Source organism: Lepidochelys kempii, chromosome 5 (assembly GCF_965140285.1).
Source record: "Lepidochelys kempii isolate rLepKem1 chromosome 5, rLepKem1.hap1, whole genome shotgun sequence".
Taxonomy (NCBI): Eukaryota; Metazoa; Chordata; order Testudines; family Cheloniidae; genus Lepidochelys; species Lepidochelys kempii.
In genome coordinates this window covers 122,860,215-122,887,769 of record NC_136384.1, presented here as the reverse complement: position 1 = coordinate 122,887,769, position 27,555 = coordinate 122,860,215, and the positions used below count along the sequence as shown (strand labels likewise).

Sequence of the window (27,555 nt, the reverse complement as noted above, 5' to 3'; positions counted from 1 at the left end):
CAATAAATGATTAATAGATGTTATAACAGACATGAGTGTGTGATATAGATTGTTTTAAGCACATCCGCTGAAGATGGTTATAAGCAACCGATTGACCTCTTAAATGATATAACAATGAAATTGTCATATATTAAAATGTCACATATAAATTCATCATTTATATATAAACTATTTCTAAATAGAGCCTTAATAGAAAGTTATAAGAAGGTCTCTCCTAAGAAAAGATAAACCCTGAGTTCAGATCCTGTACACTAATGCTGTAGTAAGAGCCAAATACAACTTATTGTTATAGATCTGTACAGAAATCATAAATCGCTGCCATTATATAGCCTGCATTTGCTAGGCTAGGCAAGACTATAATGCTAGGCATCGTATAAAGCTGGAAAATTACCATGAAGATTAAATATCTACTAACCTTTGCTTAAATTAATAATTTCAATATCTTCTTTCCATATTTGTTGGACGTCATTGTCTTTATGACCTCCTTTTCATAGGATGTCACTGCTTTGGAAACACTGATTCACTGGTGCTGCAATATTATCTTAATCAAGAATTCAGTCCTGTAAACACATTGATGCACATAAATAATTTCGGTCTCCATGAGTTGTGTCACTGAATCGTCCAAAGGGAGTACTCGTATGAGTAAAGTATCCAGCATGTGGCTCTAAGGCAGTATTTCAGGAACATTACAACTTATGAGGGGTTATCTGAGGATGGACACAGTTACTATATCTGACTATCCTGAAAACCATCTTATACATAATGTGTCATGAAGACATGGTGGCCTCTCTGCAGTTAAGGTCACCCAGCAGTCTTTGCCCTGGTCTACACTAGGACTTTAGGTCGAATTTAGCAGCGTTAAATCGATTTAAACCTGCACCCGTCCACACAGTGAAGCCCTTTATTTCGACTTAAAGGGCTCTTAAAATCGATTTCCTTACTCCACCCCTGACAAGTGGATTAGCGCTTAAATCGACGTTCCCAGCTCGAATTTGGGGTACTGTGGACACAATTCGATGTTATTGGCCTCCGGGAGCTATCCCAGAGTGCTCCATTCTGACCGCTCTGGACAGCACTCTCAACTCAGATGCACTGGCCAGGTAGACAGGAAAAGAACCGCGAACTTTTGAATCTCATTTCCTGTTTGGCCAGCGTGGCAAGCTGCAGGTGACCATGCAGAGCTCATCAGCACAGGTGACCATGATGGAGTCCCAGAATCGCAAAAGAGCTCCAGCATGGACCGAACGGGAGGTACGGGATCTGATCGCTGTTTGGGGAGAGGAATCCGTGCTATCAGAACTCCGTTCCAGTTTTCGAAATGCCAAAACCTTTGTGAAAATCTCCCAGGGCATGAAGGACAGAGGCCATAACAGGGACCCGAAGCAGTGCCGCGTGAAACTGAAGGAGCTGAGGCAAGCCTACCAGAAAACCAGAGAGGCGAACAGCCGCTCTGGGTCAGAGCCCCAAACATGCCGCTTCTATGATGAGCTGCATGCCATTTTAGGGGGTTCAGCCACCACTACCCCAGCCGTGTTGTTTGACTCCTTCAATGGAGATGGAGGCAATACGGAAGCAGGTTTTGGGGACGAAGAAGATGAGGAGGAGGAGGAGGTTGTAGATGGCTCACAGCAAGCAAGCGGAGAAACCGGTTTTCCCGACAGCCAGGAACTGTTTCTCACCCTAGACCTGGAGCCAGTACCCCCCGAACCCACCCAAGGCTGCCTCCTGGACCCAGCAGGCGGAGAAGGGACCTCTGGTGAGTGTACCTTTTAAAATGCTATACATGGTTTAAAAGCAAGCATGTGAAAGGATTACTTTGCCCTGGCATTTGCGGTTCTCCTAGATGTAGTCCTAAAGCCTTTGCAAAAGGTTTCTGGGGAGGGCAGCCTTATTTCGTCCTTCATGGTAGGACACTTATCACTCCAGGCCAGTAACACATACTCGGGAATCACTGTAGAACAAAGCATTGCAGTGTATGTTTGCTGGCATTCAACCAAAATCCGTTCTTTCTCTCTCTGTGTTATCCTCAGGAGAGTGAGATATAATTCATGGTCACCTGGTTGAAATAGGGTGCTTTTCTTCAGGGACACTCAGTATAGCCCATTCCTGCTGTGCTGTTTGCCTGTGGCTGAACAGAAATGTTCCCCGCTGTTAGCCACGGGGAGGGGGGAGGGTTGAGGGGGTAGTCACGCGGTGGGAGGAGGCAAAATGCGACCTTGTAACGAAAGCACATGTGCTATGTATGTAATGTTAACAGCAAGGTTTACCCTGAAAGAGTGTAGCGACTGTTTTATAAAATGTGTCTTTTTAAATACCGCTGTCCCTTTTTTTTTCTCCACCAGCTGGATGTGTTTCAATGATCACAGGATCTTCTCCTTCCCAGAGGCTAGTGAAGCTTAGAAAGAAAAAAAAACGCACTCGAGATGAAATGTTCTCCGAGCTAATGCTGTCCTCCCACACTGACAGAGCACAGACGAATGCGTGGACGCAAATAATGTCAGAGTGCAGGAAAGCACAAAATGACCGGGAGGAGAGGTGGAGGGCTGAAGAGAGTAAGTGGCGGGCTGAAGAGAGTAAGTGGCGGGCTGAAGAGAGGGCTGAAGCTCAAATGTGGCGGCAGCATGATGAGAGGAGGCAGGATTCAATGCTGAGGCTGCTGCAGGACCAAACCAGAATGCTCCAGTGTATGGTTGAGCTGCAGCAAAGGCAGCTGGAGCACAGACTGCCACTGCTGCCCCTCTGTAACCAACCGCCCTCCTCCCCAAGTTCCATAGCCTCCACACCCAGACGCCCAAGAACGCGGTGGGGGGGCCTCCGGCCAACCAGCGACTCCACAACAGAGGATTGCCCAAAAAAAAGAAGGCTGTCATTCAATAAATTTTAAAGTTGTAAACTTTTAAAGTGCTGTGCTTAAAGTGCTGTGTGGCATTTTCCTTCCCTCCTCCACCACCCCTCCTGGGATACCTTGGTAGTCATCCCCCTATTTGTGTGATGAATGAATAACGAATGCATGACTGTGAAGCAGCAATGACTTTATTGCCTCTGCAAGCGGTGATTAAAGGGAGGAGGGGAGGGTGGTTAGCTTACAGGGAAGTAGAGTGAACCAAGGGGCGGGGGGTTTCATCAGGGAGAAACAAACAGAACTTTCACACTGTAGCCTGGCCAGTCATGAAACTGGTTTTCAAAGCTTCTCTGATGCGTGCCGCGCCCTCCTGAGCTCTTCTAACCGCCCTGGTGTCTGGCTGCGCGTAACCAGCAGCCAGGCGATTTGCCTCAATCTCCCACCCCGCCATAAACGTCTCCCCCTTACTCTCACAGATATTGTGGAGCACACAGCAAGCAGTAATAACAGTGGGAATATTGGTTTCGCTGAGGTCTAAGCGAGTCAGTAAACTGCGCCAGCGCGCCTTTAAACGTCCAAATGCACATTCTACCACCATTCTGCACTTGCTCAGCCTGTAGTTGAACAGCTCCTGACTACTGTCCAGGCTGCCTGTGTACGGCTTCATGAGCCAGGGCATTAAGGGGTAGGCTGGGTCCCCAAGGATACATATAGGCATTTCAACATCCCCAACAGTTATTTTCTGGTCTGGGAAGAAAGTCCCTTCCTGCAGCTTTTGAAACAGACCAGAGTTCCTGAAGATGCGAGCGTCATGCACCTTTCCCGGCCATCCCACGTTGATGTTGGTGAAACGTCCCTTGTGATCCACCAGAGCTTGCAGCACTATCGAAAAGTACCCCTTGCGGTTTATGTACTCGGCGGCTTGGTGCTCCGGTGCCAAGATAGGGATATGGGTTCCGTCTATAGCCCCACCACAGTTAGGGAATCCCATTGCAGCAAAGCCATCCACTATGACCTGCACATTTCCCAGGGTCACTACCCTTGATATCAGCAGATCTTTGATTGCATGAGCTACTTGCATCACAGCAGCCCCCACAGTAGATTTGCCCACTCCAAATCGATTCCCAACTGACCGGTAGCTGTCTGGCGTTGCAAGCTTCCACAGGGCTATCGCCACTCGCTTCTCAACTGTGAGGGCTGCTCTCATCCTGGTATTCATGCGCTTCAGGGCAGGGGAAAGCAAGTCACAAAGTTCCATGAAAGTGCCCTTACGCATGCGAAAGTTTCGCAGCCACTGGGAATCGTCCCAGACCTGCAACACTATGCGGTCCCACCAGTCTGTGCTTGTTTCCCGAGCCCAGAATCGGCGTTCCACAGCATGAACCTGCCCCATTAGCACCATGATGCATGCATTGGCAGGGCCCATGCTTTCAGAGAAATCTGTGTCCATGTCCTGATCACTCACGGGACCGCGCTGACGTCGCCTCCTCGCCCGGTATCGCGTTGCCATGTTCTGGTGCTGCATATACTGCTGGATAATGCGTGTGGTGGTTGATGTGCTCCTAATTGCCAAAATGAGCTCAGCGGCCTCCATGCTTGCCTTGGTATGGCGTCCGCACAGAAAGAAGGCGCGGAACGATTGTCTGCCGTTGCTCTGACGGAGGGAGGGGCGACTGACGACACGGCTTACAGGGTTGGCTTCAGGGAGCTAAAATCAACAAAGGGTGTGCCTGTACATCAAGGAGTATTTCAGGCAGGACTTCACGGAGGGTTCCAATAAGAAATGGTGCACCAAAGTTATCGTTCTTATTGGAACAAGGAGGTTAGCCTGGCCTCTGATTGATACATGGCTAGATTAACCTCGCTGCGCCTTCTCTGTGACTGACTGCAGTGTGATCTAGACAGGGGAGGAGGAAAATGAGTCCAAAACAAATCTGGTCTATGTCTTGTTCTGACCCACTCCATCGATCCTTTACATCTTTGGCTGGCAGCAGACAAAAAAGGCACAAAATGATTGTCTGCCCTTGCTTTCACGGGGGGGAGGGAGGGTGGGAACGGGGTCCTGACGATATGTACCCAGAACCACCCGCGACAATGTTTTAGCCCCATCAGGCATTGGGATATCAACCCAGAATTCCAATGGGCAGCGGAGACTGCGGGAACTGTGGGATAGCTACCCACAGTGCAACGCTCCAGAAGTCGACGCTTGCCTCGGTACTGTGGAAGCGCTCCGCCGAGTTAATGCACTTAATGCACTTAGAGCATTTTCTGTGGGGACACACACTCGAATATATAAAACCGATTTCAAAAAAACCGACTTCTATAAATTCGACCTAATTTCGTAGTGTAGACATACCCTTAGTATCATAAAGAAAAAGGATGTTACAATCTAAATTCATGAATGCAAAAATACTACAGTTCTTGGGGCAAAGGTGGTGTGGGAGAAATCCTTTCAGACTACTTGGCAAACAAGAATATAAGAACATAAGAATGGCCATACTGGGTCAGACCAAAGGTCCATCGATCCCAGTATCCTGTCTTCCAACAGTGGCCAATGCCAGGTGCCCCAGGGGGAATGAACAGAACAGGTCATCATCAAGTGATCCATCCTCTGTCGCACATTCCCAGCTTCTGGCATACAGAGGCTAGGGATGCCATACCTGCCCATCCTGGCTAATAGCTATTGATGGACCCTATCCTCCATGAATTTATCTAGTTCTTTTTCTCCAGAAGATGAAGGTTTATTTTATTGTCAGCTAACATTAAAACTACCTAGCAACTCAACAGAAGTAATCCAATGTTCGATAGACACCTGAGATTCACTGAGATTAAGCCAGTTGTGCAATATGGAATTATCTAGTCATCCGTAACAAAGGTAGAATAAGGCCTAGAGATGAAAAAAGCAAATAATAAGGAATGACCTGGCAAATACGGAGAGTTTAAAGAGAAATTAAAAAATATGTAGAGAAATTAATATGTATTATGAATGAACAAGGTGAGAAACAATGGAGCTCGAGCAAATTAATAGAGTGGAGCATTTGGACCATTGAGAAGTATTGTACGTTCTCATAGGAATGTAGCGTAGTACCACTGTGAAACTGTATAGCATTTTTTACCATTGCTTCATGGAGGTCTGTGGCCCTCATCACCATCATATCTAAGCACCTCACAATCTTTAATGTAATTATGCTCACAACACCCCTGTGAGGCCGGGAATGCTATTAGCCCCGTTTTATAGAAATGGGGCACAGAGAGATGAGGGCCCAGGTTCACAAAAGTATGTAGGCTTCTAACTTCCATTGGTTTCCATTGAAACGGAGCTGGGTTCAAGTGGCTTGACCAAAGTCATACAGGGAGTCAGTGGTAAAGCAAAGAATTAAATACAGATCTCCCAAGCCAGGAGGCTAGCCCCTTAACCACTGGTCCATCCACCTTTCTGACAAGTCAGCAAAGCATGACAAAGACTGATGCTGCCACATCCTACAATTATAATTTACTTAAAACTATTTGAAAATAATTCAGCTCAGGGTGACCTTATAAACTATATATTCTAGAGCAGGGATTCTCACAAGAAATTGTTTGGTGGCATCAGTGCAGCCACCAACTCTTGTTGGTGGCCGCACTGACACGTTTCATGAAATTATTTTTTTTTCCCCTAAAGTTAATAAAGAAATATACACATCTATACATCCAAATCATGGTAATTTATGTACGTAAGGTTTTGGGTTTTTTGGTTTTTTTGCAGACTCCGTAATAAAAGTCAAGCACAGTTATCTCTATTCTTTACTAATTATAGAAGTCCAAATAATAATGAAAAACATCTCTGGGTGGCTTGGGTCTGGGGAGAGGAGGGGAAGGGAACGGAGGCACAGCTGCGGCCGGCCCAGGGCTCCTCCAGTCAGGTGTGTGGGTGGGTGGGTGGGGGGCAGTGAGGGGGTGTCTCATGGCTTCGGCCAGCCCGGGGCTCCACCGGCTATGGGGGGTGGTGCTCATGGCTCCAGGCTCAGGGGGTCTCGGGGCTCCAGTGCAGGCAGAAGGGGCGCAGTTGCGGGCTAGCCTCCCCCAAGGGGGGCTCCGCCTGCTGCCCATGAGCCTGCCCCTCGCCTCCACACCCCTGCCCCTAGGTCTGTTATGAAAATCTCAACACGTATATTTTAAGTGCTCATAATTGCGACACCATCGCTGGGCATCCTTGATACAGCTCCGAAGGGTTGTCTCACGAGCATTAGGAGAACACTAGTGATGTTAACCTGGACATTCTATGGCAGCTCGAGCTGGTTGAAATGTTTCAAGTTTCTAAATTACAACAAAAATGTGCATCAAAATTTTTAATTTGGATAACTCCCCTGCCCCCTCCAAAAAACAGGAAAACTTTCACGAATTTACCCTCCATTTTTTAACCAGCTCTTGCCTCAGTTCATACACTATGAAAAGTGTAACTCCCGCCTCCAAGTCCCATCTTTCATTCTCCAGCTGTGGGGAAAGAAGGAATGAGGAAGCACATTACATGACACCGCCTGACACGTGAAAGGTCCCCGGTTCGAAACCGGGCGGAAACAGGTCATTGTCCACTGGGGGGAGGGATAGCTCAGTGGTTTGAGCATTGGCCTGCTAAACCCAGGGTTGTGAGTTCAGTGCTTGAGGGGGCCATTTAGGGAACTGGGGCAAAAATTGGGGATTGGTCCTGCTTTGAGCAGGGGGTTGGACTAGATGACCTCCTGAGGTCCCTTCCAACCCTGATATTCTAGGATACATTATAGTCCTTTGAGCCATCCTTCCAAGGCCACAAACATCAGATTCTAGACAGAGTTTTCTTTACTGGAATGAAGGTCACCACAGACCAATGGCTTTCTGAGGATAGGAAGAAAGAATAGAGTTTCCCAAGGAAATAAGGATGGAAAGGAAGTGGCTCAAACAGTAGCCCACCCCTATCAAAGATACTTGCTCTGAGGACTAGAGTACATGAAAATGTAAAACCTAAAGGACCCAATTGTGTTTCCATGGAAGTCTATGACAAAACTCCCATTGACTGCACTAAGTCTAGTCGCAAGTTAAGAAGGAAAGAATGGTACAAGAAAAAGGGGGGAAATCTTTCAAGTTTCTAGACAGCTGAAACAAAAACTTAAATTAAAAAAAGGAAACGTTTACTCCATTATTTCAATATGCTTCCAGCCTTTTTGTAGCAATATAATCCCCACTGTGTTACTGACGACAAACATGCGTTCAAGAGGCACTTGCATAACATAGGGAAGTAATCTAAGGCAGTATCACAAAAAAGTTCAACTGAAAAACATTTCCTCCACCTGATTTATCACATAAAAATCACTGCAGCAAAATGCAGGGAGAGAAATAGAGAAATGCTTTGCCGCCCATGTGTCTCTAAATATTAAAGCTATATATTTTGTATTTTATGTGTGAGGAGGACTGCAGGCCTTCTCCCATAAAACATAGCTATTTCAAAGCAGGTAGCAAAAATAGCACTTTTATGAGCACTTCCGCTGAAAATTTCATTTCCTGGCTGTCTTTAAACGAAAAAGAACGCTGCTGCATTGACTAGATTTATAAAACGGTATGAAAGGATAATCTTCCAAAGGACTGCGGGCACAAATCAGCTGACCAACAGTTGGTCTAATTTCTAGGTTGTTATGAAGGAGAGAGTTCATAGCAAATCTAGTTTGATTTTTTTTAAAAATGTATTTTAGCAATTGGCTCACTCACGGTGTTTGGCTCTAGAGCTGCATCTGAATTTTCCCAACATTCAAGGGTCATCAGGTCTGATGTTTTGGTTTGTTCAGCAATTTAGGAGGACGGAGATCAGACATGACGTTCACAACATTTGGAAACGGACCAAAATGGTTGTTCCAAAAGAATTATTTCAATATACGCCCCCATCAAGACACTCTTCTTCTGAAAGACGTGCCTACAATTTCAGTAAATTTCCAAGCATAGACAAGCCCTAAGATCCCGAAACAGCAAAGCACTTCAACATAAACTTAATTTCACCCACATAAGCAGTTCCACTGACTTCTCCCCACTTTCCGTCTCTCTCACCAGAAAAGAGACAAAATGTGGATAAATAAATAAATGGAAGGCATTTTATAGAGCTGGTTGAAAAATCGTAATTTTCCATGAACATTTTCAAAAGAAACTGAACATTTTTGTTATGTTAGACTTTCAATGTACATTTTCACTTTTACCAGGAAAACCAATAATGGAAAAACTCTAAACTGAAAAAAGGAAAGGAGGGAAAAAATGATTTTGGGTGTGGGGGGGTGGGGTTGTTTTTGAAAACAACTTTCAGTTTCATTTTTTTGATGGAAAACAAAATATTTTGATGAACACAAATTCTTGAGAATATTTTTTAAATCAAAAAGCCACTTTTGACCAAAAATAATTTAAAACAAAATAATTTTGATCAGCTCTAATATTTTTCCTCCTTGGATTTATTCTCTTGGCTGTGGATATTTTTTAAGTTGACAGTTCAAAAATGCAGGAGTTCAGAGTCAACACAGGCATTCTATAAGTGCTCATCCTATGACAATATGAAAAACTACCAAAATGGCAATCAGAAATGAAGATAATACTACAGGGTGGAAACTGTGGAAAAATCCAATATTAGACGGATGACTCAATCACCTGGCCTTCTGAGACTCCGTATTTCTTCCAGCTGACACCTATTCTTCAGCAGTGTTTGTGTCCAATCTCAGGGAACAAACCTAAAAGTTTAGGTGGTATTGTATGTGCACTGAGGTAGATAGGTAGGGGTGTGTGGGTGTGTGTTACCCCCCTACGCACATAGACACACACACGCAGTCTGTTTTTAAGAGTACAACTGAGATTGGTTATTCTTACTGTGACATATCAATCTTTTGTCCCAAGTACCATAAGCAGAAGTGGTAGAAGTAGCAGAGGGTATACAACAGAAACCAGATTTGCAGTCGAAATAAGCCCCCTTTTCCTGCTTTGCCAGTGTAAAAGGGTATGATGAAAAGGTAACCTACATACACTTTAAGGACCCTTTACACTGCCAGAGTGGTGTAAAAGGGCTCATGAAGAATGAGAATAAAGCCCCAGAAATGGCGACATCAGGAGCATCAGTACCACACACCAACTGAAGCAATTCTACTACCCTTTTGTAACTGGTTACCTTAACGAGGAGTCCTGTGGCACCTTCAAGACTAACAGATTTATTTGGGTATAAGCTTTCGTGGGTAAAAAACCCACTTTTTCAGATGCATGGAGTACAAATTACAGATGCAGGCATTATTATATATGAAGCAAAGGGAGTTACCTTACAAATGGAGAACCAGTGTTGATAGGGCCAATTCAAATAGGGTGGATGTGGTCCACTCCCAATAAGTGATGAGGAGGTGTTAATACCAAGAGAGGGAAAGTTGCTTTTGTGGTGAGCCAGCCCTCCCAGTCCCTATTCAAGCCCAAATTAATGGTGTTTAATTTACAAATTAATTTTAGTTCCGCAGTTTCTCTTTGAAGTCTGCTTGAAGTCTGTTATCTTAACATGTAAATCAATGTACTGACTAGATTTTTTAAATATTATGAAGTCACAGAAAACAAGAGCCATCACTGCCAAGGACACCTCCACCCATTGTGGCAGAGACAGAGTTAATCGCCTGATGAGGGAACAAACAGTGTGGCTAAAAAAAAAACCTAAAAAAACTGAAGATCTGATGACAGCATGGAATGGGGTAATGGATCCTGCAACGGCACAGTGAGATCCCCCAGATCTGCTGGTTGATGAAGGGTAGGTGTACGCCAGGCTGTCCTGGCCCCAGGGGTGGGAAGGTTGCCAGTGGCTTGGACCTCTATCTTTCAGAGCCACCACATCACTTCCAAACCTAATGATCAAAGAGCTATGGGTAACATGGCTTCAGTGAGTCAGCAGTATCTCATCAGCTGAAGTGTAAATAAGTTTCCATTACTTTGCTTGGAGATAGCAGCTCTACACAAAAAACTGTTCCCCACCTCCACCCCCTCCATGCTTAGTTATGCCCTGCTGAAATTTGGGAAATTTGAAATTTGACTTAGCAGTGATCATGCATGGGACATCCACAGCTAGAAGGAAGGCAGTTCCTACTTCATACCCTGAGGCACGCAGACTGGCCATTTTTGGCCAGTATTTGTGCTTCTATCTTTCTTTCCATGCCTAAAAGAGAAGGGGATGATCAGCAAGGCCTACAAAATGTTGTGTGCGCGCTAATTCTGGCTAGAGATGAGACAAATGAGGAATCTCTTGTTTAAGGTGATCTGCAAAGTAAAATTGGAAATTGCATCCAGCTCAGATTTATATTCTGACTGCTCCCATTAACCAGGCTGTGGGGGGCCATTAGCACAGAAATACCTTTTCACTAACCTTTTAAAAAAATCTTCCCTTTGTGAGAAGTCCCTTGGTGTGGAATCTCTTCATGTACTTTACTCAAGATGGTCCAGAATGAAACAGCAACACCACGAATATCATGGGTTGGCAATGAATATTTCTGGTATAGGTGGGTTCATATTCAAGGATAAGCCTTTGATCCAAGGACAATGTCAGAAGATTTTACAAAGGGGAAAGCAATTCTTTAAGAAGTCCATTAGAATTCATCTCTCTTCTGAGGGTACATCTACACAGGATGGCTATGGCTGGCCTGGGTCAGCTAACTTTGGCTTGCGGGGTGCAGGCTGCAGGGCTAAAAATTGCTGTATAGACATGTGGTCTTGGGCTGGAGCCCGAGATCTGGAACCCGAGCCCTTGCAGGTTCCCAGAGCTCAGGCTCCAGCCTGAGCCCAAATGCCTACATGGCAATTTTTCAGTCCGGAGCCCAAGCCCCATGAGACCAAGTCAGCTGACCTGGGCCAGCTGAGGATTTTTTTTATCCCTGTGTAGATGTACCTTGAATGACTTCCAGAGATTGGTTGCGGGGTGGAGGGGAGTTGAGCATAGTTCGTTGGTTTCACTCAGATTCCATTTTCATTTTGCCATTTAGCTCCAAGGAAATTCAGCAGCACCAAAGACCAACTCTCTGTGCAACTAGTTAGGACCGTATCCTGCTTGAAGGGGAGATGGGTATTATAGCAAAAGTACAAATGGCATCAATGGAAGATGAGTGTACTGATCGACGATAGGACACGGCATAGGTCTTTTGTATTTTACCTGTTTTCATACTGTAATAGATTCTGAAAATGAGACATTCATTTAGATCTATGGGGCATTCAACTCTGATCTGCAATGTAATCAACTGAATTAAATGATACAGTACAATGTACACCACTATGGACCAGACTGTGCTTGGATCAGACGCCTACACAGGGCCATAAAGGTGAAGTAAGAATCCCCCTTAAACTCCTGAATGGGCTACTAGGACCTTGGGTCCAGGCACGCAGGATAAGGAAGATCTGCAAGCCTACTATTCCCTCCATTCCAAGCAGGAAGATGGGTCGAGCCTGGCTCTGCACCCGCAATGCACCAGGCAGGGCTTGCGGGAGAGGTGTTGCAATTTGCTCTCATAGGCCAATAACTCCCAGAGTAAGAAGAAGCAAGGAGGGAGCTGTGCCTTCCAGAAGCACAATCCCTTCCCTGCCCTATGCCTGGGACAGCACAGACATGGCATTGTCCCACACACAGGGTGTGGGACAAAGCTGCAACCTTAGTTACATTGTGTTCTGCTGGATTTTCCCTTTGTCTAGTTCTGAAATCAGGATGAATAACCTGTTGGCTTTTTATCCTGAACTCTTATTTGTCATACTAGCCTGCAGGCACTATTTTTATTTTAGTTATACTGGTGTAAAACTAAAACCAGGAAACGTAAGGAACATTTGCCCTAATGAAACAGGGATCCCATAAGGTCAAATATGATTTACTACAAGTGAACGTTTGGATCAGACGAGCTGCATGACTGTCTTCCTCTTTTGCTACATCTTTCAGCAGCTCGCATCAGCTTGGAAAAAAAAAATCTCCTGCAAAATCCTCTCGATTCTATGCAGAGCACTATACATTGAGTTGTCAAGAAGACACAGTTTCCGCTCACTGGCAAAAGCTTTCCTGGAGGCATAAATCAAAAGGCTTTGCACAAAGAAGTAGGCTCTTCAAATTGCAGAGTTTGAAGGCTGTCTAACCCACTAAGCTTTGATGGTACTGTTGCTTGTTCCAGTCCGTCCCTACAGCACTCCCGTCATCCGTGATTACTATTCACCAGAGCAAAGAACACCACAGCACATATTGTACGCATCAGAGTCACTCAAATTAGATACCTCTCTGTAATCTGTGATCAGATGGAGACATTTCCATTTAAAAGGTGTGCAGGAAAATTGCTTTTATAACACAAAGCGCTTTAGAGCCTGTCCATCATCGTGTTTGCACACAATGGTTCAAGTTCTGCCCTCAAGCGTACATACGGAGCCCCACTGAAGTCAGTGGGGTTGTACATGTCTTACTGGGGGCATGTTGTTTTCTCATGGTACAAACACATCTCTGTCTTGATGTTTGTAGCAAACTAGCACACTGGAACTAGCTTTCTAATTTCTTTTCACAACAGTCAAAACATTGCAAGATTCAGTATATTTATACAGGCCTCGTTCCTACAAACAAATACACACATGAACAGGCCCATTGGAAACAACGGAACAACTCACAGGTGTAAAGTTACTCATGGGAGAGTCTTCAGAATCAGGGGCCTATAGTCAATAAGTATGTGTTTGTTTTGTACAATGCTGGAAAATATGGCTATAAATATCACACATTTCAAAACAAAGAGGAGAATGAACACTGGTTTAAATGAAGCATGTTAAAAATGAGATGTTACCGAATAATATGAAAAATAGACAAGTAATTACAGCAGATGCATAGAGGCCCTATTATGCTAAGTTTTATGCATATATATAGAAAGAGGCAGTCTTGCCCAACAGAGATTACAATTTAAATAGGCAAGACAAACAAAGGGTGAGGGGAAAACAGAGGCATAGAGAGGGGAAGTGGCTTGCCCAAGGTCACAAGGAAAGCCAGGGAACAGAACTCAGGTCCTTCAGAATATTAGTCCCGATAGCCCCACTTTTTCTCAGTGTAGTGGGCTGTAGCCCACGAAAGCTTATGACCACATAAATTTGTTAGTCCCTAAGGTGCCACAAGGACTCCTCGGTTTTTTCTGCCTACAAAGTGACCCCTAGTCAACAAACAGCCTCAAATCAAAACTGATGTCCCCTGTTCAATAATTCTGTCCACATGTACCATAACTGACCTATGAAAATTCTGGGTACGAAACATACCTCCAGCTAATCGGGGCGTTACTGTTCTCTACTGCAATCTCCGCACCCACCATCCTTTTAACACAATCAACCAGCTCTGATTGGGTGGGATGATTTCAAGCCATGTTTGGTTGTGTGTGTAGTTCATCAGGACTAAAGGCGCAGTCCTACAGGGATGCAGACAACGCTAGCGAGCGAGCAGCACTGAACCGTCAGTAGGGCTGCTTAACACAGCTCCATCAAAGAGAGGACTTTGTGCTCGTACTCCCCCTCGTAGCTGGGCCCTCCCCCTGCTGACAGCCACTCCAGCCCTGCAGCAGTCTGCTGCTTCTTGTGGCTCAGCCCTCCGTCCAGGTCACATTTAGTCTCAACCCATCCAGGGTCACAATGTACCACCCTAATCAATGTTCAGCAAGACATGGTTGATCAATCCATCATCTGATGCCCCTCCTATGTGCTTCTGTTCAGAATACCCTGTCCCAGGGCTTCTTTCCTAGAGACCCCTGATCCATTCCTCCTTCAGAACACCAACCCTCAGGGCTGCCTCCTTGGCGTCTTGCCCCTTGACCCAGGATCATCACAGCAGCTCATTCCTCTCCTTTAGCCCTTCCATATCTTTGCTGCTCCTTGCCCTTTTGCCAGAGCTGCCTTCTCAGGAGGGGAATCCCCAAACCTACTCTCCCCCGAGGCCTCAACACCAGGATTCCTAACCCCCTAGTCTCCTCCCACCAACTGAGCTCTCTCAGCTCACTGGGGTCCAATCATTACCCGAGGCCACCTGATCTTCAGCTGAAGAGGATCAGTTGGGAGGGCAGATGATCCCCACAGGCAAGGCTGAGCCTGACTCCCCACAAGGAACAGCCAGCCTGTGGCAAGTGCTTTGGTACTCATGACCTGATAGTATGAGGGGGAGTACACCCTACAGGGCAGTGTTTCAGTCATGACCCTGTGGCCAGCATAAGTCATGAGACATGGACGTTAGGGACAGTTTTCTTAAAACCCACACACACTCTGCCAACAGCAGATCTTAAGCACACCCAATACCTCTTAAGTGTTTCCTACATGGTGCAGGACATGCTGCATCTCTTCCCCATTTTTCAAGTTGTCCCAAGGTCTCTTATTGCCTTTCCAAAGTCCTGCTGGGCTCTGAGTGGCTGCTGAACCAGGGGGGCAGCTGTGGCAATGTGTGTCCAGAGAAGCAGCCAGACTCAACTCCCGCCCCCCACGCCCCTCTGGGTGCCTGGGTTGGGGAATATGGAGAGCGACGACTGGGAGGTGCTACTGAGGGGCCCAGGCTTCTGCCTCAGGGGAAGATGCTGATGCTGGAGCCCTGCTAATTGGAAGAGAGATTTGCCCTGGTGCTGGCAAGAGCAGGGCCCCTGGACCCCTGATCCCAACAACCAAAATCCCTGCCCCTGGACCACTTCATCCCTGCTCACAGAATCATTGTATAGCTTCAGTATAATAAGTTCCAGAATATTTGTATTTTTGTATTTATTTTTTTTCAAATAAAACAGTTTGTTCAACAAAAAATGTGTCCCCCATATTATGCAGTGCATCAGATGGGGAGGGCTCTGAGTAACTAGGGAGAATTCTTTCCCAGGTGTCTGGCTGGTGGGTCGGGTCTTGCCCACATGCTCAGGGTCTAGCTGATCACCCTAACTGGAGTTAGGAAGGAATTTCCCCCCAAGTCAGACTGGCAGAGACCCTGGTTTTTTTTCCGCCTTCCTCTGCATCAAGGGGCACGGGTCACTTGCTTGTTTGAGCTAGAGTCAATAGTGGATTCTTTGTAACTTAAAGTCTTTAAATCATGATATGAGCACTTCAGTAACTCAGCCAGTGGTTAGGGGTCTATTACAGGAGTGGGTGGGTGAGGTTCTGTGGTCTGCAATGTGCAGAAGGTCAGAGTAGATGGCCATGATGGTCCCTTCTGGCCATAAAGTCTGAGTCCCTCAGTTCAAGGTGTGTTGTCCTTCATTTTGAGGGTCACAGTCCCCCATTTCAGAGTCCAGAGGTTGAGACATATGAACACACCCGAGTAGCCAACAGTCTTGGCTTACAATAGGAGTAATTGGAAATCCTAAAAATAGCGGCTATACACTGTTTGCATTCACTATAATACATGTAAGGCTATGGCCAATGCACAGACCTTATCTCCAGCCCCACACACTTTGCCTCCCTCCTTACAGAGCTCCTTTCAAACCCAGTAGACCATTGTGCACATATCCCTCTGGAAGCGCCTGAGCAAATAAACCCTAGTGCGTTGGGTCTCTGCATTTCTGTTAGCAGCCTTCAATAGCTTGCAGGACCAAGGCCCATGAGCTGTACAGTCAGATCCTCATCTCACCACAAACTGCATACCAGCGCTGTGTGACAAAACTGGTTTTAAACTCACCTTTGCACTGCCCTGCTCTTGTTGCAGGCTCTGTGCACCATCTGTCCCCCCAGTGCTGGATTACAGCATCCTGGGGGCTACTCTAATTTACACTGGCGGGAACCAGCCCCAGGAGTCCTGTATTAGCAAGCAACATAGAAAACCTGAGACAGATTACGTATTCCTTATCTTTGTTAAATAAAAATTGATCAGTACCATCAAGATTTGCATACATAAGAAGAGTGAACACTCCTCTCTATTTCCCATATCCTTTGAGTATGTATATAACATAACATCTAATATAATAAATAATCATGGCAGTTCCTGTCATATAATATTTGGAGATATAAGCTGCACTGCATGTCAAAATATAATGGTATCTGATACAACACAATAAAAAGGAATGATCAAGACAATTGCCTTGAATATTTTAGACACAGACATATATTTGATAAGTGACTGAGAATTATTTTAATTAAGTCTTCTTTAGCCTTGAATGTGACATAGCTTTTCTAATTAGGGACTGAAATTTTGATTTAACATTTCTGTCATTACAGATTAGATGTTGCATGTTACCTCTTTATTTAAATGTCCACAATCTGAATGTATAAAAGAATTTGGAAAAGTCAACCCCGGGGGAAAGTCCTTACAATGAGCCATTCACCTTCAGGTCAGGTTTTATAATAACTAACTGCCAAGATAAGTGAGCTGAGTGGAGAAAAATAAGATTAAGAAAGTGATGTTGAAAATGGAAGTCTGAATAACCATCGGAATTATAAAAACTATCAAATATCAGCATAAGCAGGATGATTTTTAAATATCAAAACTGTGTGTCTAATACTTTCATATTCAGTCTTGAGCTCGTCCAAACCTGAGAGCATTGTAGCTGATATTGTAGAGCAGAATCATAGAATCACAGCTGGAAGGGACTGTGATGGGGCTTGTGGGCGGACTCGGTGGAGCAGGGAGGGCCTGGGTCCCCCCACCTGGCCGCCACCCTTCCCAGGGTGGTGGCCCACTCCCCTAACAGGCCACTAGGTCACGCAGCCCCACAGAAGGGGCAGTGATACTGACTCAGGTCACTAGGCCATGCAGCCCCAAGAGAGGGCGACCTTACTGACTCTGACCATTGGGCCACATAGCTCTGAGAGCGGCCCTGAGAGAGGGCAGCCATACTGACTCTTCCAACTAGGCCATATTGCCTTGCTGAGCCAGGCGGCCACACTGACTCTAACCACTCTGACCAAACCAGGAAGCCATGTTGACTTAGGCCACTGGGTCCCACAGTTCTGTGGGAAGGGGCTGTTACCCTGACTCTGGCCTTTGGGCTACACAACCTTGAGACAGCGAGAGCGGCCATAGTGATTTTATCATTAGTCCACATACCCCCAAAACAAGGGGTGGTCCTAAGGACGTGACTGTGGGGAAGTAATTACCCCGCCCCGCCTCAAAAGGGGACAGGGTGCACTTGTCCCATGACAGGGACTTTAAGGGTTTATCAAGCCCAGCCCCCTGCACTGAGGCAAGACCAAGTTTCATTGTGAGCAAAAATGTACTGGCATGAAATTTTGGTGCTCAGCTCAGTCAGGAATTGAAAAATAAGTTTTAGGGCAACGTGCTTAAACTTTATCAGTGAGTGGATAAAACCTTATTAGGAAGATCAGTGAGAGAGGCAATGGGATCCAGTGGACAGGCCTCTGAATTAGGACCTAGGAAACCTGGGTTCTCTTCCTGGCTCTGCCACTGAGCTCATGTGTAACCGTGGGCAAATTGTTTAATCTCTCTGAGCCTGTTTTCCCTTCCCTGCATCTGTCTTGCCTATTTAAACTGTAAGCTCTCCCAAGCAGGGGCTGTCTCTTCCTGAGTCTGTGCAGCACCTAACACACTGAGGCCTCAATTTCAGTTGGGGGCTCTAGGTTCAACATAGAATCATAGATTAGGGTTGGAAGAGACCTCAGGAGGTCATTTAGTCCAACCTCCTGCTCAAAGCAGGACCAACCCCAACTAAATCATCCCAGCCAGGGTTTTCTCAAGCCGGGCCTTAAAAACCTCTAAGGATGGAGATTCCACCACCTCCCTAGGTAACCCAGGAATATCAATGATGATCATACAGATTGTGGGCCATCTCTCCTCTCATTTGTCATCACATAACACCACTGTTTTACCAGAAATTGCTAAACATGGAAAAGAACGATTAGGAAATCACACAATATGTTTCTAGCTGTCCTCAATGTGACTTAGCAGCTGGAAACAAGCAGGAGGAGAAGCCCCATGTAATCAGCCAGCTCTCCTTGGGTCACCAGGAAATGCTGAGAATCATTGGTTCAGGGCTATCATCAAATTACTGACATGGGGCCCAGTGCTACAAAGATTAATTAGTATAGAGCTTACCATGAAGAGCAGTAGTGGCTTCTCAGAGTGAGTGGGCTGCTGTCCATCAGCTCTGCCGTCCCAGTGGGAAATCAAATTCTAAGAGCTGGTTAGATCTATACTACTTGGGATAAACATAAATAGCCTACAGAGTCCAATTCCGCTGCGCTGAACACGAACAATCCACATCACTTTTCCAGAAAGGCAAACAGTAACATGAGTAAAAGATGTAGCGCAGTGAATGGGAAGAGCTGGCATTAGGCAATGCCAGCACAGGGAACATCCATTTTAACACCGGTTCTCTGTCTTTGCATCTGTTTCTTAAGAAAAATAGACTGTTGTCATCACGTCTAGCATGCCAAAGGACAGGGGAAGTATGCTCAGGCAGTGAGCAACGATCTTCCCTTCCTCCTGGCACTTGATTTACTTTTACGTTCACGTCAGCCTTGTCTATAGGCCAATTTATAACTCTGTTGACCCCGCTACCCTCAGACTCATCGTTCACAGATTAGAGGGCTAAAAATCTTCAGAGATGATTCAGGCTATAAATTTGAAAGATCTTATTTCTCACCTTTCTGGTATTTCTGATGCCCATTTGGGAAAAAATGTGGTTTGGGGGGATGAATGAAATAACGATGTATGGATTTCTGTCCTTTCCTGTTTTTGAGGTTACCTAAGCAATTTGGTCTGGTTTCCACAGGAGACAGAGACCTCTATTCTTTGAAAATGTGGGTATTATGTCAGTGATAAATCCCCAAGGACAACCGTAAGACACAACTGAGAGTCAGTTGCCTTAAACCACTCACTAGCTATAGCTTTCTGCTATGACTCCACCTCTTGAGATGCACTACGCTGTTTCTACAATGGTTTTGCAACATTTCCCCATAACAATTGGTTAATCAGCCCTGGCCCATGTGATTATGTCCCACACCTATACAGCTAGTACCTTCTTCAGCCAGTCAGATTTCTGATTATGATAGCAGCTAACCAAAGCTCATTCAAGGCAATAGGAAGACTCTCTTTGACTTCAGTGGGCTTTAGATCAGGCCCATACAGAAACTGATCGCACTCTCAGGGCACACCTCTGTGAAACAGAAGGTGGGGAGTGGGTGCAGAGAAGCTCTCCCTTAGCGGGAGCGAACACAGTCCTGGATGTGTGAGGCCAAGAGAGGTACCTGTTACAATCACATGCTCTAGCTCCCTTTGTAGAGGTTACTATCCTTGCATTAAGAGAGCAAGCCTCCTTGCTTGCATGGGGCCTCAGACAAACTCCATATCCAGCCAACAAAGGCCCTGGTTCCATGCAATGGAAGGTCCCTCCATTGACTGCAGTGGGAGCTGGATCAGGCCCACAGAACACAAAGACCAAGACTGTGACTAGGCCTTCTAGCCCTTTCCAGTGGGTTCTTCTTGTGCCCTACTCCCTCACTCCTGCTCCTGTGACCCTCACAGACCTAGTCACAATCTGGCCCACAATGTTAATTTTACAATTCAGGACTAAGGGACAACAACAGGTGTGGGGGTATGGATTACACAGCAATAGGTGGATGCCTATGACTCCTTAATAGTATAGCTCTCCCCAGACAAACTTTTAACAAAAGTTTCCTTGAAAAATAACCCAAATCCAGATCCTCAGGTTGAGATGTGACCTACTTCCTAGTAGGGAGAGAGAACAAGAGGTTTTGGTATTCATTTATTTTGATCATAACAGGAAACAAACTCACTAGAGTGAATAAACGACCAATAAAGAACCTGCCAGGCTGATAAAAGAAAAGCAACTCCATAACCAGCAAACAAAGGCACTGGTTGTTGGATCCCGTACTTAAATTAAGTGAGCATTCACTCACATTACTTCAACATTAGTTAACTCACAATGTTGTATCATCTGATTCCACCACCATGTTTCAACAGTAGAAGCATCTCACTAGATTCCCACTAGACCATTCACCTGAGTGAATGCTCACCGACTGCAGTAAGAGTTGAACAACCGGCCCCTCAGTCTATAAGCTGGGCTAGACTGAGAATTAGTTCACTCCCCCGAGCAAGGGCTGGTGCCTATGTTGCATCAACCTGGGGTAGCTCTAGGGACTGTATGCCTCAGAGACACCCATATAAATAACAACAATTCTTCCCTCCCTTTCTTCTTGCTCCAGAAGGCAGTGGCCACTTACAGCAGTAAATGATGACACCCCCTCCTAGATCAACTATGCTAGCCAGTGAGTTGGGCAGGGAGAGCCAACGCTCCCTCTAGTCCCTACTCCCCTGCTCCAGGGATGGACTAATTGAGACTGCAGCACCTGCTCATTCTTCTGCACCTGGATCTGAAGTCTGACAAACCTATATAGGGCTGTAAGGGAGGGATGGGGGAATCTGCTTACACCCCATTGTGTGATTGTAATGTGAGACCAGTCTGGCCCTGATGCCATGTTAAATAAGCAAGCTGTGTTCATGTGTGATATACAATCCTTGTCACCTTGTCATTTCTTTATCAAAACAGGATGCATTTCACAACTGCTGACTTGCTACTCTTCATTCTTACAGAGTTTAGCTGTTTTGTCCCAGCTTCATCACAGCATGACACAAACTTCTGCAGCATCTGTGCAGTGCACTCACCTCGACGAAGATGAAACATGGGATGATGGAATAACTTCGCTGGGTGTTGTTTCCTAAAGCCATTTCTCATCACACCTCTTGGGAAAGCACTGTCCAAAACTTTACCAGACTGAAAGACAGACAAATATGTACAGTAAGTTACATTGGACTGAAAGTTCTTCATTTAATTCAGCTTGGAGAATATCACAGCAAGCTCATGTAGCAAGCAGAGAAAAAGAGGAACAATATTAAGTGCTAGATTGTAGTTTTACAACCTGTCTAGTGTCTTGTTGCATAGCCCCTGGAGCAGCCTCAGAGGTGAGAGTGTGACTCAGACAGAGGTCACCAGGTTTAGGGTGGTGCAGATTATATCTCCCATTGAGCAAGAAGGAAGCAGAATCAAAATCTCAATCACAATTTGATTCCTTCTCTGCTTCTGGACCAGTGCAACCATGCACTACTCCTTAACTCAGAGCAGATTGCAAGATCATAATCCAGCGCAGAAGTGATTGTACTGTCCATGTCATAAATGGTTTAAATCAATTGTGTTTTATGCTAAATAAATGATGAAATCATACTTTAAAATAAGACGGGTTTACAGTGACATGAAAGCCACTCTGTGGATGATCAAAAGATTTATCTGGGCAAATGTGTCCAATTTAACATGCCAGGACAGCTTACGTAGGCAAAACTATTGACTTCAGTGGGAATAAGTACCACACGATTGGTAGTGAAGGATTGGGCCCTTTCTGTAAAGTACTTTTGGCCCAACGTTAATTAGTAGTTTAAACCACAAAACCCCTTCCTGCTAAGCATTACTTTGAGATGCTGACTACTGTAATTTTAATTGAACATAACCTGGTAACAATCTGCACTGAGACGTTCAATCTCTTTGCTGTACACAATGTGTGGAGAACAGAACTCTAATGGGAGATTTAACTGGAGGTGTGCCAAGAGAGACTTAAAATGGCTTTAGAGATCAGCACTAGGCAGTGGTATAAACCAAAGGAAAAACCACAGTTGCCAGAAAGCTGCCCAGTACCCTACCACGCACACTCACACAGGACAATGCAAGGGAAATGAGAGGAATGGAAACTCTAACCTCATTAAGAAACAGCCAGGGTGCCATGGGGCACAATCCCACTCTCAGCACTCTGAACCCTAAAGAAGCTCTTCCATTTGAATTCCCAGTTGCTGGGGCACTGTGCGTTTTGGCAAGGCATGTATGGGGGTAATGGCTGGTTAAAGTAGCATCAAATTCTGGCAAATTTTCATAGGATGATGCCACTTCACTTGCACAGAGATTTGCTCCACATGGCCTGTCTCCTTTGAGAGGGGGATGGAAAGGCACTAGGATGGGGAGTTGATATCATCATGGCTCCTAAGAACTCCTAACTAAAGAGGGATGAAATTTTTTGACTAAAACATTTTCCAGCAAACAATGCAGATTCAGTAATGCTGAAAAAATTCATGCATTCACATCAATTCCACAAAACTGATTCAGTCAACTCCGCCCCCCTTCAAAACATTTCAATTTTTCAAATCAAAATGTTTCCATTTTTCTATTTAATGTAACTTTGTTTTGCAATTTCTTTTAATTTTTTTAAAGTACAATAATGCCCAAAATCAAAATGAAACGTGTGATTTGACCCAAAACAATTTTATTTTTCAGTTTGTCAGAAAATTTCATCTTCAGTTTGAGCTGCAACAATTTTATTTTCTCGTTTTATATTTTGGAATTGCCAGCAAACAACAACAACAAAATCCATATTTCACCTAGCTCTGCTCCTAACTGGGCAGGCGTACATGAGTGATTTCTGTTCTAAATGGCTTTTGGGAGTGTTTAATGGGATGATAGGTTAAGGAAGAATTCTTACTGAATTACAAGAATTGTGCACATCATTACTACTGAAATCCTGTCAGCACCTTTCTAGCAATTACCATGTTTAAGGACGGCATTAATACTGTTCCCCTGGCCAGTGCAGCCAGAGCATAGTAATAACTGGATTTTGTCAATCCAGTGCCCTGTGACTTAACACCATGCCTTCGATTCCATAGGTATATTATGGAAAACAGTAAGGAGTTGGGTGTTTTAAACTGAAGTAGTGTGCTGTGAGACATTTAATTAGGTTCAGAAGAATCTGGATCACGTGTGTTAAGAAACTGAATAGATTATAGCAAGGAAGCTGAAGGTCCTTTGTAGCACCATTGCTCTGCCTAATTGAATGTTGCGGCCCTTGCAACTATGTCATAAATATGTAGAGTTTATGACTGTTCTTGCAAATTTACTGTTCACCATCAGTGAGTCTGTTACTACAATAATTTGCCTATGGAAAAGAAATGTATTTTATGGGCCAGATTATCTCCTGCATTCTGGCCATTTGATGTTGTCCTGGAAGCTCAAAGAGGCAAAAAAGCAGCCAATCTGAGAATTCCCTCCCTATGGGGGACCTCTCAGCTGGCATAGCCAGCCTTTTCGCCACTCCTCTACATTTGGCTCAGACGAAGGGGGCAGGACAGTGGTAGGGTGGGTTATGACTGGAATATGCTGCACTCGGTCTGTCCTCAGATGACACATGATTCCTTGGAGGCAATTGCCAGCTAGCATAGGCTGCTCCAGCCTATGCTGTGATCAGAGATGGCACAGATCAGCCCAGAGAATCAGGAAGCTAGAACTAGATATTGGCACAGAGAGAATTTGGGCCTATATCTGTGCATCTCTCTTCCTCCTGAGGAAAGCTTCTCTCTACAAACGATAGCGGATACCTTAATTAGCATCTAATGTCACCATCTCCATTTTTTATCGTCATTTTGTCCTGATTGTTAACTAGGAAAAGCTTATTTAGATACTACTAGCTCTGACCTTTTAATCTGGGAGCATGAACACTGCAATGTGAGGTGACTTGGTCAGACCTACATGAAGGGAATATTAATATTACCCATCATGAGAGGTGCTTCTACTCTTTAAACAAGGTAGTGTAGTTGAATAATACAAAGGTTCTGAATTAATTAGCATTAGTTAGTTCTCATCTTGCCTAATTCCCCCCACATACATTTTCAGAAAGCCCTTCAACTGCAGTGTGGGAGGTTATTGTCTAGCATCTCCTGGGGAAACAGGCAGAGTCCTGGAATATATATATGAGCGAACTGAAAATTAACTAAACGGCAGTCAGAGAAAAGAGAACCATGAAGGCAAACACCTCAGGCTGAAAAGATTTTATTACCACAGGGATCTGTCATGGCCGGGGGGGGCGGATTCTGCCCTGACCACCAACTCCACAGCTCCCATTGGCCAAGAACTGCGGCCAATGGGAGCTGCGGGTACGGTGCCTGCAGGCAGGGGCAGCATGCGGAGACCCCCTGGCCCCCCGACCTAGAAGCTGCTGCCAGAGGGATGTATTGGTCGCTTTCGGGATCCACCCAAGATAAGCGCTGCCCGGCCAGAGCCCTCACCCCCTCCTGCGCCCCAACCTCCTGCCCCAGCCCAGAGCTCACATCCCACACCCAAACTCCCTCCCACAGCCCGCACCCCCTCCCACACCCAAACTCCCTCCCAAAGCACGCACCCCCCCCCCCCCGGCAACACAACCCCTGCCCCAGTGAGGGTGGCGGAGAGCGAACAATGGAGGGAGGTGGGATGGAGTGAGTGGGGGGCGGGGCCTCAGGGAAGGGGCGGGGTAAGGCTGAGTCGGGGAGTTTGGGGGGGGTCCCGAAAAATTTTAAATCAAAAGGGGGGTTCTCGGTTTGCTAAAGTTTGAGAACCACTGCTTTAGTCTAATACAGGCATAGAGCCTGATCCTGCCTCTGGATCCAACACACGGGCATTGAAGTCAATGGGGCATAGGAGTCCACCTGCACAGAACCAGTGGCAGCCTAAGGGCTTATCTCCACATAGAAAGTGCATTGATTTAACGAAATCTGTTTGGGATCTAGTTAAATCAGTGCAATCTCTTGGTATGAACATTATGCAACTGGTTTAAGAGCAGTTTCGCTGAATTTGGCTTGTTAGACTTTGGCAAATACTGCAGTAGGTCAATAGAGGGTTAAATTATTTTGCCTTGGTCAAAGATCTGTATAGTATTAAAATCTAGATACTTTATAAAGAAGGGATTCAAGGATACAAAGGTGGGATTTTCTACAGAATTAAGTGATAGTAATTAACCTTTTGTCCTGGCTGGAGAATAAAGAGAATTCTAGACACGGGCTTAAGAGTTAACACATGCAGGAAGCACCAGAAGAGAATCATGCATTCTAGAATCTGAGGAATACGATTGGCGATTGCAACTGGCATTCTAGAGAGAAGACAGAAGGAAGAGCTAGAGTTTGGCATCTGGCTGGTCTGGACTGGATAACAGCAACACAAAGCCAGTCTACGTGTAAGTCCTGCTTACCCAAAGAAATTGACCTATCAATGAAAATACGTCTCAGCCAGGAATCTCCTGGGGCCAGCACTCAAATTATTGAACTGTTAATGTAAGCAGGACAAACCCATTGTCAGCACCACCGCGGACAATAATCTTGTGCCATCCACCAAGCCAACGGAACACAGCGATGGTGAAAATTGTCCTTCCTTCACTAGCAAATGTATCATTTCTGGGCTCTGATTAGAAGAGTAAAACAAATGATGAACAGGGAACAGCTAACAGCAAATAATGAAGAGCGAATACTATTGTTCACACATTCAAGGTGAAATTCACCATTATTTAAAGGGCCAACAAGAGAGACATTCTAAACACCAACCAAGACCCCAAATTATAAACATTCCCCCAAGCAAAGTTTTGACCCCGAAAGGGGAGAAGTGCCAGAGACTCCATGTAGTCCACTCAAGGACTTCACTATTGGCATGGATTTTACATGGCAGGTGTTCAGGCACGACAGGGATGGTCAGTCGTATAAATCATATTAGATTACATGTGCCTCTTATGTGCACGTCATCACATGGGATGACTTTCACCACCGAAGAACAGCCATAGCAAATAAAAAGTTGTACAAACATGGCAGAAATGAAGAACCACGTGGAAGTCAAAGGACTGTTCCCAAGGGCTGTTTTGTTGTATTCACTCAACTCTGGTTTTTAAGTGTCATCATGGATGGGCAGGTTCATGTTGTGAGGTGCTTACATCCCTGCCAAATTGTTTAGCATGTCACTAACTCAGCGTTACCTGGAGTGACAATTCTTAAAAAGCAGCATGAAAATCAGAAAAATCACAGGGGTGAAACTGCCTTACCATCTAACTCATACAGCCGCTTGTCTTCTTTTGTGATTGAATTATCAGTCCACAGTAGAGGAGAGGGAGGAGGATTACAGGATTCATTAAGAAATACTTTAAAATATCAGGCACTCTTTGTAAATACCACCAACAAAATTTACCGTACACCATTAAAGGAGTTGATTCTACTTCTAACTTCCAATTAACTAAATAGCCAATTATTCCAGCTCTCCTTTCATCCCTTCCAATTTTAGAAATTAATCTAACTGAAAAGTCGTGCATGTTCTTGGGTGGAAAAGGGGGACTATTTTTGGCCTCCATCCAATCACCTGAAGATGTTTCATCTTAATTTAGATTGATTAATGGGGCTTGCAAGGTTCTTCTGAAACCAATGGGAAATGCAAGTACTCATTTCTTTACACACAGTCAGTTTAAAGCTCCATCTATTTTTGAATGTGTAACAACCGTGTTAGTCTGTATTCGCAAAGAGAAAAGGAGTACTTGTGGCAACTTAGAGACTAGCCAATTTATTTGAGCATAAGCTTTCGTGAGCTACAGCTCACTTGCATCCGATGAAGTGAGCTGTAGCTCACGAAAGCTTATGCTCAAATAAATGAGTTAGTCTCTAAGGTGCCACAAGTACTCCTTTTCTATTTTTGAAGCCACTTGCAACAAAGGAATGGCAGGCGCGATCAGCAGTTAGGACGTAATTTGTAGGAGAAGGGGACTCTGGATTCCAGGAATAAAGGGCAAAATTGGTCTAATGAAATTATAGTAGTTAGAGTAATTTTAGGGACCGGTCCCGCAACAGACTGCACCCGTGCATAGTCAATTATATTGGGACATTCAGGTCTCACTGGCTTCCAGATCAAATTTGTTCAGTTTGCAAGTAAAGTGATCGTTTTTCTTATTGGCATGCCTGCAGATTC

At 45.1% G+C, this 27,555-nt stretch overlaps 1 protein-coding gene across 3 annotated transcripts in view; it reads right to left on the bottom strand.

Moving 5' to 3' along the window:
* PLPPR1 (phospholipid phosphatase related 1) overlaps positions 1-27,555 on the bottom strand; it is a 179,906-nt gene that overhangs the window by 89,239 nt on the left and 63,112 nt on the right. For all 3 annotated transcript variants that reach the window (XM_073345698.2, XM_073345701.2, XM_073345697.2), the window contains one exon: positions 21,438-21,546. In XM_073345698.2, the coding sequence (XP_073201799.1) occupies positions 21,438-21,500 (63 nt within the window). In that variant the 5' untranslated portion in view covers positions 21,501-21,546. The remainder of the gene's footprint in view (positions 1-21,437; positions 21,547-27,555) is intronic.